Below are 13,183 nucleotides of genomic sequence, written 5' to 3'. Positions count from 1 at the left end.
CTAGAACATTAATTTTAAAAAATGATAGTAAATTAACAAAAAGGTCACTGGTAAGCAGGGTAGGATGCAGAATGGGAACACAGAGATCTTGGCTCAGGCCTCAGCATAGACAATTCCTGACACAAAGTGCTTAATTCATTAAGGTACTGTTTTGGCTACCTAGCTCAGTTAGCATCACATTAGCCAGTAAGCACATAAATATGGGTTACTCTCAGACATTGCACCTTATTCTACCAGAAATTAACATAAATCATAAGATTATAGGAACCATAATATAGTTTAATGTAGCAAAGCAATACCATTCGGTAAATGTGTTTTATTTAAACTCATCGTCAGCACTGCCCTGGGCTTAACCCAAGATATAGCCCCCCCTGCCTCTTTCTAAGGACACAAGGTTCCAAATAGAAAAAAACTATGGAGGCTGTGCAGACTTGTGATCTTCTTTTTAACCAAGCTCATTGAGCAGTGGCACTATAGGGTCACCAATAAGGCAATTGGATTGGAGTTATGCAGCAAAGGGCCTATCGTCCCCATGACCTACTTCCCCAAGTCTAGGCCAAAATACGACACTGTCTATGATAACATTTCCCATCTCGGTCTTTCCACATTCACCCAGACCCCCCAAAAATTATAAAAACCCTAACATCTAACCGTACCTAACACTATGACTATCCACTAGCAAGACACAGAAGCTACCTCTTATGCTATCCGCATAAGAGCTAGGTATATTTACCTTATAAACCTAGGTATATTACCAAAGTTGTTAGTTATTTAAGTTATAGTTGGTTCTGAGACACTAAAAAACACATTTGAAAAAATAGCCCTAAACTCACAGAAGGAGAGACACCAAAAACATAAAAATACCCCCCAAACTCAGAGGGGGAAACTGCTTTTAGGCAATATATACAGTATAGTTTATGGGGTTATTTTGGTGTTGAGGGGTAGTTTTCCTGGTTCAACTGGAAACAAGTTTTCATCCTGCCGCTCAGCATCAATTTACGGCGCATTGTGATAAGGGAGCACAAAAGCCTTAGTCTAAAGTAACAGACATTGCATTACCTTAATGTTGAGCCAGTAATAGGGAGATCTCACCCAACTGGACCTGCTACCCACACCAGAGCACCCGCTGCCCAATGAGCAGGGCATGTTGGGAGAACACAATCTATCACCTGCCTTGGCATGGCCCTGAAGACCGGCCCCGGGGAGGCGGCCTCCCCCCTCTATAGAAACAGGGCCGGCCCTACAATGGAGCCGAGTGGGGCAATTTGCCGCCCTAATCGCTTTTTTTTTTTTTTTTTTTATCGGAGGAGAGAAAGGGGCGCCGAGTGGTTTTCACTTACCCGCTCGGCGCCTCTCTCTCTCCTCTGCGAGCCCTCTAGCTCGGTCTCGGTGCCGGCTTGTAATGCTGAGCGCGGGAAGTGACGTCAATTTCCTGGGTACGTAAAAGGGAATGTCCATATCCTCAGCCAAGACAATCAACATTGCAATGGATATCTTTGTTTCAGTGAATAAATGTGTGCCCTACTGCACCACATCCTGAAAACAGTCCTCTCATGCACCAATAACTATAAACCATGTGATTATTAGCATGCAGGAGAATCTCTCACACACTTCTTATCTTCTGTCTTTTTTACACATATTCCAGTATGTGTAGGTTACATTCCTAAAGAGGTCATGTACAAGTTTATACAAACAGTAATTTCACTGTAATGTTTTCTTCTTTCAGTACAGTAATATGGGCCAAAAAGAAAAAATATCCAACTATTAACAATTAAAATATTCTTAACAAACAGATTACATTTGCAGGAATAATCTTTTGCTTAATACTCATCCTGACCATATAAACAAAGAGCCCCCATCTTCAAAATCACTGGTTCAAACATGAACTAGAGAATAAGCTTAACTAAAGTTTTGCATCTTTTCAAGCCCCAGTGTGGGTATTTTCTGTCTATGGAACAGAAATGTACCATATTGCTGGATTTTCAGTTATTAGGTTTGTATGAGATTAGATTTCTAGCTTGTTTAATGATGGTCAAAGATTTCAAAGGTCTGATATACTTTAAAAGCTATGTCTAATACATGTTTTGCTGTAGTTACTTGCCTGGTGACCACTTCTTCCTGCAGTCACTGAGTGCTGATGACCGGCACCTGCCCCATATTAAATAGGATATTTAAACCTGTCTCTGGCCTGTATTCTTTGTTCAGCGATATTTAGCCTGTTGAGTTTGCATTGAACATTGTCTTTCTCTTTGGCCAGTCCCACTGTTTGTGTTTAGGGTGGCCATATTTTCTAATTAGGATTTAAAACAGGGGAATGACTTTGGTGGCAGTAAGCCTTCAGTGGGGTCACTGCATGTACTTCTAAATTCTATCTTCTTAGGGGCGTAGGATGATAGTGCTCAGGTGCAGAATTGGGACAGCCTTGCTAAATCTGCTACCTAACATATACATGTCATGTGTCATTCTCAGAAGTATGCGTTTCTAAATGACAGTCCCTTTGTTTTGAGACCAGTGTGTCTATTGTTTTTCCCTCCCATGATGTTCCTCTTTTGTTGAAGCTGAAGGTGTTTGTCAGTAAGCATGTATCATTACCCTATACGTCACAATGATGGGATATAGGCAGCATCAATAGTACCGTCATTTATTGTGCCACCAACTGTTGGCCAAACAATACAAAAAGGTAACAGTGTAGAGTGCGACTGTGTGTATCCAGCAGACAGCCATATGTTCATCAGCTTAAAAATCCTGGGTTGATTTTGGTTCTTAGTTTATGGTTGTTCCTAAAAAATAACCAGGTGGCCAACTTAGTGTGACCCTGCTAGAAAATTAACACTGTTCAACACCAAAGGTGGCTGTTATCATGAAGTGGCTGCAACATACCACCAGGTTTAGCCGCATACAGTAGCTCTTCTTTAGATTAAATATCCCAGCTGACATTCATATTATTATGATCTCTTAATTACAACCTCAGGAGTGAACTAGAGTCTATTTCTGATCAGAGGTCTGCTTGATTTCCTTGTGGTTCCATGAACACAATGGAGATAAAGTCGCTACCTCAGGCATTTAGAATGTGACATCTATGCAGGGGCGTAACTAGAAACCACCAGGCCCTAATGCAAAAATTCATGTATAACTCATAGTTAGTCAACATGTGGGTCAAAGTTATTGGGTAGGTAGCAAAGCATAGTTACCATTGGTAGTCTATTGGTTTTCATCTGTTCATTGATCATTATTATTGTAACCAAGTATGCCATCTGTCTGACACATGCTTTTAACGTTTGATGTTGAACATCCTCTTTGTTACCTTTATCACTGGGTCAACTACCCAGTAGACATTAGTAATTGTGTTCTGCACCATCTTTCTCACCATGTCTGACATTACTTTACCAATTACCTAGTTGTACATGTTATGAAGAAATAAATGTAGGTTATATTTATTACATCCATGAACTTGATCTTTCATCATGCAGTTGGGTTAGCTAAATGTTAGTCCACCCAGTGCTCCCCCTGTTTTGTATTTTAAGCATAGGGCTGAATTGTGATCATGCTTTTTAAGTACCCTGCCTGAGCCCAGTGTGCAAAGAAAAATGTATTTTTAGGATATGGGAGAGAGGAAAGGTAGCATCTTTATTATTTGTGATATGTGCAGCCAGTGTTGTATGTCACACATGTACTTTGTATGTACTGGAAAGTCTTAAGGGGAGGATGTGGAAAATATTTTTGATCTTGGCAGCATTGTGTTGAAAGCTTGACTTAATAGCTATATTTCTTTCAAGCGTCAGTGGCACCTGGGCTGTGGTGTAATGTGCTCAGCGTCATGCAGGAACAACTTTAAAGGAGCCAAAGTTTCCAAAGTGCTGTCCATAGCTACTCTAGGGCAGTAGGTCACTTCTCCTACAGGCCTCCACACCCTGTCATCTCTTGATGTTTCAGAAATTAGACATCCATGCCTATTGGCCCTGAATCTTCTTTCTGATCACCTCCAAGGTTGTCAGCAGCCAGCTAGATAATTGTGATATATAACGGCTCTGTTGTGATTCTGTTGTTACTCTTTGAAGATATTTAGATCATCAGACTGTCTCAGCTGATATATATATACCTATATAGCATTGCAATTGTCTTTTAGTATTTTAATAATGCATAGCTAATAATATGAGCGACACGTTCTGAATGAGATTTTAACCCCGTATGGACAATGGGTTGTCCTGAAACCCATTAAGACTAATGCATTGTGAGCCCGTACATGTACGGGCTTTGTCATGAAAGGGGTTAATAAACTAAAAATAATGGTTATTGTTTAATATCAATATTATGATATATCCTTTTCCCTGCACCCCTCTCTCTCTCTTTCCTTATCACCCCTCTTTGTTGCTTTCCCACTCCTCGTCCAGTCTAGAGAAAGGCCCAGATGTGAGGTTTGCCTTATGACTCATTCCTTAGAGGTCCTAACAGCTGGATCTTGTTACTGCTACATGATGTGACTCTGAACTGAACCTAGCTATAAATGAGGGGGCTTCAACAGAACTGAAGTCTCCCTCCTCCTTATACTGTATTATCATCCCTTTCCTTCTGGAAAGATTAACCTCATTGTTTCCGTTTCATTTCATTTTGGTTCTGATTAGACACAGAACCTTTCATATCCTTTGTCTGCATTTCTGAATATTTCTGTATCTTATTCATTTTACATATGATTATTTGTTATAGACATCTTTTCATGTGTTTTTTTTATTTTTCTACATTTATATGCCTAGTGTTTGAAGGGTTGTGTTTTGGAGGAGGAAACACATCATTGTCCAAAGAGGACCATCTAAGAGGCTTTCATGAGACTGAAAAAAATTATTCTATGCTGCAGAAAAGGTAGCAGTGGTGACTGCATGGCCGAGTTACCAGAAAGAAGCATTTACTGACTAAAAGCCCAGTTACAAAATGTCTGACAACACCTTGACACGCCTCACAGCTTCTGGCAAACTGAAGTGACAAGACCAAAACAGAGCTTTATGGTCGCAATGTTTGGAGAGGGGTCAACAAGGCTTATAGCAAAAAGAATACCATCCCCACTGTGAAACATGGTGGTGGCCATACCTGGGAACTTCTTAGCTCCGGCTACCTGGAGCCTTCCCAGGTATGCCAGGCCCCGCTGACGTTGGTGGCCGTTCTTGCTGATGTCGGTGGGCGTTCCTAATGACATCAGGGGCGTTTGTGCTGACATCAGGAGCATTCCTGCTGATGTTAGTGGGTGTTCCCTTTGACATCACGGGAAACATCCCCATTTAAAGGGGAAATGGGCGGGGAGTGGGGCATGTCAAGACCTCGCTCGCACGGAGAGTTCCCAGGTATAGTGGTGACTCACTGATGTTTTGGGGGGTGTGAGCTCTAAAGTCACAGGAAATCTTGTAGAAAATTGATGGCAAGATGAATGCAGCATGTTATCAGACAATTTCCGGTCTTCTGCACGAAAGCTGCCCATGGAACGCTCTTGGACTTTCCAGCATGACAATAACCCTAAGAACAAGGCCAAGTTGACCCTCTGGTTACAGCAGAAAAAGGTGAAGGTTCTGGAGTAGCCATCACAGTCTCCTGATCCTAATATCATCGAGCCACTCCTGGGGAGATCTCAAACGTGTGGTTCATGGAGTTGAGGGGATTATCTCTGGTAGACAGCCAGCATCTGCAAGCAGGGAGTGACTGCCATTGTTTTACTTTACTATCAGACCCCTCCACCCCATGGTGCACTTTTATGTTGCCCCCCCTTCCCCCCAGTTCTACCACTACAGACATTTACCCCGGCCATCCCTGGAACTGGTTTCGGCTAAGGGAGCACAAGTCAGCGGAGTTAGTCACTCGGACTATCCAGCTCTGTGACACAGTACATATATTACCAGTTCTCCAAGGGTATTCAAACTTTTGATCACAATTATATAATTGTTGTTGGCTTCCCCAAGGCTGCACAACTCTAGCTCTTAAGACCAGGAGTTATGTCTATCATTGTCTATAATTTTTAATTGAGATGCCCATGTTGAATCTGTGATATCCAGAAATTGACTCCTGTCTACTGTCTTCGAGCATTGGCGTTATGCTCCCCTGGACTCTCCTAAATCTATTAACGTAAAGCTACTAAAAGTCAAGACCTCAATATTTCCTTGTGCTTGTTGGCCCCTGTACATGAGTACGATGAGGCTGCCATCTTTGCAATCTAATCCTTGACAGTGGTCCCATCAGTGGGTCCCTCATTGTTATTTTACCTGTTGGGTGAAAAATAGAACTACCTCTATTGGAAGCAATCTCTGCAGTGAGTTTCACATGGCTGCTTTATTAGAACATGGCTTTTTTAACCTTAACTGTCTTTAGGCAAATTTTGATGTTTAAGCTGTACTAGGACTTTCATGTTTTCTTCTCGTTGACTTCAAAGTTTTTCTATATATGGAACAGCCTTGTTATTTATTTATTGCATTCGTTTAAGCTAATGAACAATTAATGAATGTTATTTACATGTGGTAGATATCGTTTTCGTTTTCTAAATAGAAAATCACATAACATGCTATAGTTTGTTAGATGGTTTAGGTGCCCTCCTTTCTCTCGTTAAGTGCCTAGGTTAAATTTCCTGGGCTTAGTGCAAAACTGGACCCCAAAATGCTTTAACACCAAGATGCCTGCTAGTTCTGCTTTATGAATGGGCCCAACCCCTCTGTCTTATTGATGTAGAAACTCATCCTTTCCTTGTGCTGTTTCATGCTAAATCCTCTGATCTCTTTGTTTCTCTGACCAACATTTCCAGATGTTACCAGTGGAGACTTTAAATGGCACTACAGTCACATGTATTGATGTTGTCAGAGTGACCTTCACTGACGTGACTTCAGATGTCACAAATATTCTTTGAATTAGAAGTTATTAATTCAGTCTTTAATAAAACTTTGAAAGTAGGATTTGAAGGGAGAACATAAGCTAAAATATGACTCCCTTTGCGATGACTCCCTTGAGGTTTCTACCAATATATACTGACTAATATAAGTATATTATTATTTGTATGTGTCTTTTTATTTCTATTTAATGCCTTAATACAACAATATAGACAATTGTGTGTTTAAATGCTTTTATTCCCATACCATTGTCTCCTAATGTTACTTGGTTTTGGTCCAAAAGCAGTATCATATTTCTGCATTGTTATATAGCTCATTGGATGCTCCGTTTGTATTGTGCTGGGCTTGCAAACAGATGTAGGAAAGAACTTCCTATAATGTGGATTTAATAATTACATTTAACAAAGTTTAAAGTTAGTGTGGTATTTGCAGGATTTCTGTGGATACACCAAAGAACACATATTCTTTTTTATTAAGAAGTTGTTCCAGATGTTATTTTTTTCTACAAAAGCTTCCCAAACCTTGTAAACCATTAACTCTGCCCCACTGGGCCATGAGCAAGATGCTTAGGTGCTAGTTCCACATAGTACTTATATAAATCTATATAATCCCGTCATCCTCCTTTTATATGTATTTCAGTTGTTTGTGCCCCTTAATCTAAGTGCTGACATTGGCCATCACAAGGTTCTCTTGACATGTCAGCAAACATGTCCTAAGAAGACCTAGCTCCTCACTGCCATCCTCTCCACTGGATGATGTCATATCTTGCCCCTCCCTCCTAAATGCTGCATTAAGCAGCACCCACCATGGAACCTGAACACCAGGAGCTGGCAAGGTCAGCAGGCATCATCCTGCCAGTGCACTCCCGAGGCAGACTGAAAGGTGTGTAAGGACAAGTTGGCCGGCATCACTGGGGCCGCACAGACATCTATTCGGCCACCTAACTTAATATAATATAATTGCACATGACTTTTATATTCCCCTAGTTATCATCTACCTTGCCAAGTAAGCAAAGACAATGTTAAAATATTTACAAAGTATATTATCATTGTTATTTCTGCTAGATGTTTAGGTCCAGTTGGTCAAACTTATTAGTTTTAGTTTCTGGCATGTTATTCTATAGGGACTAACAAATGGTTCTACCTAGACTTGGGCACCAGGGGGCTCTTCGCGCTCGTCTTCGGAGGAAAAAAAATCTTCGTATTCCGCGAATATTTGTCTGTTCCTGTCTTCTCTTTGGGCGAATATTCGTGGACATTCTTCGTGTTCGTTTTTTCTTCGTTTTTTCCGGTTAAGGGGTTAATATGGGGTTAACACGTACCGCAGCAGCTCTGGCGCCAGGAGTTTAAATGTCCGTATGAGCAACTCTATTGGTCGTCAGCAGGGGGCTCGTCTGCCAATGGTTGATGGCAGACGAGCCCCCTGCTGGCGACCAATAGGGTCGCTCGTACAGACTGTTAAACTCCTGGTGCCGTAATTTACCCTGCAGATCCCACTGGCCTCCCTGTTCTATCAGTTAAATGTCCGTACGAGCGACCAATAAAGTCGCTTGTACGGACATTTAACTGATAGAACAGGGAGACCAGTGGGATCTGCCGGGTAAGTTGCAGCATTGGGGTTAACTTTTTAACTTTTATTAGGGGTTAACTTTTTTTTTTAAAGGGTTAAGGGGCCGTGCGAGTGAGCCTATTGGTCGCTTGCACGGCCCTTTAACCTACGGATTTCCGCTCCCGTTATCTAACGCAGCATCGAAGGGGTTAACGGGAAAATCCATAGGTTCGCTGTCAGGGGTTACAAAGGCCGTGCGAGTGAGCCTATTGGCCACCTGCAGGGTCTTCCTCCAGAGGAGGTCCCTGTAGGCGACCAATAGGCTCATTCGCACTGCCCTGTAACCCGTGACGGCGAACCTGCGAATTTCCACTTCCGTGAACTGCTGCGATGCCGCGAAGACAAGGTAAGTTAGAAGGGGGGGAGAATGGTAGACGAAGACGAAGACAATCACGAAGATCTTCGTGGTGTGTGTCTTCGTCTTCGCCTACGTTTTACCGCCGCTGTCTTCTCTTAGGCGTGTTTTCGGAACGAACTCAAAAATGCACTCTTCGTGTTCGTTTTCATGTTCGCCCGAAGACGAATGCACAAGTCTAGTTCTACCCCACCTGTGTGTGTGATTTATATAAAACAATGGCCCATATTTATTATTGCTGAATGTTAAGAAATAACACATTACATAAGTGTGAGCTAATGTAACTCAACTCTCGTAAAAAACATTCTGTATATATTATGTTATTGCTTTCATTATTTGTCAAAGATGTTACAGTATATTTATATTCTGTATTTTCTAGGTATGTGAAATGGGATAATCCTGGGATTGTATCTTGACTTAACTTGATTTAACTAGTTTTTGGCCTTTTTGGATTTGTGAGCTGCAAATTATATTGCAATTGACCCTAATCATTTGAGTAAGATTTTGATCTGAAACCCTGAAGGTAAGGGAGTTGCATATTTGCCGATTCTAATATAATCTCTCCTGTAACTGCTTTAAACTCTTTTCATAGTGTTAAGAATATAGTATCGGAAAGTTTGCAAATGTTCTGTTTTATATTAAAAACTATAGTTTAAAAATAGCTATTACCTTCTGGTTGTCAACTGAAAATGTAATCAAAATGTAAGTAGATGATGGACTGCTTGGCAAGTAAACTTAACTGTGGAAATTTGGAACCAAGTGGAGGGGGGGAGGGGGAAGGAAGCGGTATATATGTGTGTGTTCTGTTAGGGTCAGTGTGTGTGTGTGTATACATATGTGTGTATAATGTTAAAATGAGTGGGTATTAGAGCGAGTGTCCCTGTTACTATGCAGGCGTGTGATGTGGGGGATGTCGTTTAAATGCTTTACTCAGACACCACTAACCCTAGCCTTGGCCTTCCCCTCATAAGGTGTGCTTATGGCAGGCTCATAACACGGGGTGATAGGTGGAACATGGGCATGAGGGCCCAGGCTTTAAGTCTGTACTGGAGCCCAAGATTTCTGAATCCCGCTGTGGAACCAGGTAGGCAGTGGGCAGAACGAACATGCCTAACCTGGAGAATAAAAAGTAGCCCAGACACTCTGGAAATTTTGTAGCAAACCCAGAGTTGTCATTATATCATTTTTTCTTTACTTTAAACGAGCTCTTTTCGAATTTCACCGATCATTATTTGAATTCAGTCTTCTGGTCTGGCTTAAGTTTCATAGTTGTAAGTGTTTTGCATTCTGTATTCTCTAACATCCAGGTCTTCTTGCAGGTGTTCATAAGTATTTGAGCTTCTCTTAATAAGGCTTTACTTATTTTATTTATCATGCGTATTTGTGATTTGTGTTCTGAAAGTGAGTAGCCCACAACTTTGATCATGCTGATTGTGTTTTCATTCTTGTTTTTGATTTGAATTGGAACAAGCCTGGACTGGCCATCAGGCACCACAGGGATATGTGTGGCTGTTGCATTTTGTGCTTCTGAGTTACGATTATCTTCAATTTTAATTGCTGGTCTGTTCAAAATTGTGGTTATGTATAGAATAATGATGCTTGATTTCTACAAAGATTAAAGAAATCTTCCTTCAGTGATATAAAACGCCACTATTTAGAGGGTCCTTCACATGTCAGATGTTTAGTGTAAGCAACTTCCATAATGCTTTATAAGCATAGGTGTACTCAATTATAACCAGAGTGGCCCATAACTGACAGGTGAGCAGGACATAAATAACATCATATAAACAAGCCCAGAAAGGCGAGACCTACAAGTCTTCAGATGGAAAAAAGTGTGCTACATCCACTGTGAGTCAGCAAACCGAGGACAGCAAACAATAATATAAAAGGAACAATGCTATAACAGCAAGTTTAATACTAAATACTAAACAATAGGTGTATCATCACATGCTACACTTTTACATACGCTAAAGAGTTTTACAAACTCTAAAGAGAGTTGAGAGGAGCTGTTGGTCAGTGGCCCACCAAGCATTTGCCCGGTGTGCCTGACACTTAGTCCAGAGCTAAAGGAAGAAAGGCATATTGTCTGTGATGGTCCCATCACAGCAGTTTAGACAAGCTACAGAACTGGCTACTCGACTCTCACCAGCAAGGATTTTAAACAGAAAGTGAGAAATTTATATAGTATTTTAGAACTATTTTTCCAATACTCCCATGCCATGTTAGGTTTTTATATTGCAATGTGTTGGTTAGTGCAAGTAGCAAGTGAAAAAAAATGCAGGGTATACAGAGAGGAGGCAGTTTCAATATTTAAATCTGATAATTCTGACAACATACAGGGGTGGGGCGACCCCTTGTTCCTGTCTCTTCGTACCGGTTCCAAATAGGTTAGAAAGGGTCTCTCCGACCTGGACTAGTCCGGAAGGACCCTTTCTAAACTATTTGGCACTGGCATTGGGAGACAGCAACAAATCGGGGTCACTTTACATCATGTAACCCGTGTCTATGTATAAGTGTATGTAGGCATAAGTGTGTGGGGGCATGCATGTCTATATATACATGTATTTAAGCATTGTAACCTGATCATACTTATCAACAACAAACAAGTGAAAGAAAATGCATGCAAACATTCCTTACAGCAAAAGATAAGTGAGAATTATGATCACCTATGTTATATGCTATAACTATAATTGTGATGGGTCTTCCCAAATCTACCTACCATGTCCTCATTGCAAACAACCTGCTATGGGAACACACATACAAGGTGGTTGTAGACAGCATAAGTAATTAGTGAGTTGATTACACATATCCAGTTGAAAAGGACACGCTAACTGTATGTAACACAAACGCAGCGGTGGGTAAACCTTTTATTCCAAGACAAAATGACTAGAGGTTGTGTAACATTGAGGGCCATAACCCCCATCAAGTGAACTGTTTATTTCACTGTCATACTTTACAACCCACCAAGCACCAGTGACACAATTTACTAATGGCAGATAGCATCCATACTGAATGATAGTTTTGGTTATAACAAATCACTTTTCCTGAAATAGCACCAATAAAAATCCTATGTTGAATCTCTACAGTACTAGGGTGCATCACATGGCAGTCTGTGTACATACACATCTGAATACTCACATATTTTGCATGCACAGCCAGAGGTGTTGAAATAATGCACCTTTTTACTGTAAAAATGCTAAATTAGGGATTCATGTGTTTTTTGCTAATTTCTAATTGAATTGAAAAAATGAAAAGAAATTACAATGCGTATGTAAAAAAAAAAGCTTCAAACCAAATGTGTATATTTGTGCAGATTCTCAGACTCTGCACTGCCAAACACAAAGGAAATGTACAACTCTTTTTATGGTCATGGGCCATGAGATTGTATTTTAGGCTTCAAATGGTTATTTGATATTCACAGTTATCCTACTGCATGAACACACAGCCCTATTGGAATCTTTGTAAGTGTATTTCATTTAAATTTAATTTCTGAAGATTTTACAATTATCATAAGAAACCTTTGCGCACATTTGGTTCTTAATAGGTTTGAATTAGTCCAAAAGGTGTAAACATCTCATTGTGTTTGGGAAAGCTTCACTTGGATGAAGAGAAAACCTATAGTCATTTGGATCCCCAAGCATGTAAAGACCTGAAGTTTGAATTGTTGTGTGCACCGAGATGAAATCGTAAATTGGGTATGCTAGAACTGCATGTTAACAAGGAAATTAATATGGGAAATATATTTTTCTTTGTTAAATATGGTTCTTTATGCTCCCCTTCCTGCTTACCTATACATTGTGTAGCCCCACTCATGTAGACCACACAGTTCCACCATCATCACCTTTTACCCATCCAATAAATTCTCTTGCAGCTTTTTCCCACATTGCATGGCCATTTTGTTTATAAGTTGTTTTATCTAGAACACATGATCTTGTGACACTTACCAAATATTTAGACTCTATAATAAAACATTGCAAGCCAAACCTATTTTTTTTAGAATGCACTGGCATGTTGGTATATATGCACAAACAAATGACCTCTCATGCCTAACCCTTAAAGGTCCAACACAAAGGTCATTAAACTAACCATGGCATTCTAAAAATTGTAATGTTACTTTTTGATGGGTGTTTAAATCAGTATTTGAGGAAAGTACACGAGGTGAGTTGATCGCAATCATCTTATCACTATTTCTGATGATACATTTGTGGGTCAAAGAATGAGTATGAGGGACTGTGAGGTTTAGAGTGGGATATCTGGGAAGTAGGGATGGTATCCCCCAATTATAATCTCAAGATACAATGTCTATGGCATACAGTCTCAGGTTTGGTGTGTCATCAGGTAAAGAGCTGCTTGGTCTATGCCC

At 40.5% G+C, this 13,183-nt stretch overlaps 1 protein-coding gene across 1 annotated transcript in view; it reads right to left on the bottom strand.

Annotated features, from left to right (window-relative positions):
• The window catches only part of LOC149290607 (collagen alpha-2(VI) chain-like), a 35,175-nt gene extending 29,923 nt beyond the window's left edge, over window positions 1-5,252 (bottom strand). Inside the window, exon 1 of the mRNA XM_089488414.1 lies at window positions 5,108-5,252. Within this exon, the coding sequence (XP_089344540.1) occupies window positions 5,108-5,252 (145 nt within the window). The remainder of the gene's footprint in view (window positions 1-5,107) is intronic.
• Window positions 5,253-13,183: the final 7,931 nt, after the last annotated feature.

Source organism: Sceloporus occidentalis, unplaced genomic scaffold (assembly GCF_023333645.1).
Source record: "Sceloporus occidentalis isolate IW3139 unplaced genomic scaffold, rSceOcc1.0.p SCAF_38, whole genome shotgun sequence".
Lineage (NCBI taxonomy): Eukaryota > Metazoa > Chordata > Lepidosauria > Squamata > Phrynosomatidae > Sceloporus > Sceloporus occidentalis.
The sequence above is the reverse complement of the archived record's forward strand: the minus strand, read 5'-3'. Positions and strand labels throughout refer to the sequence as shown.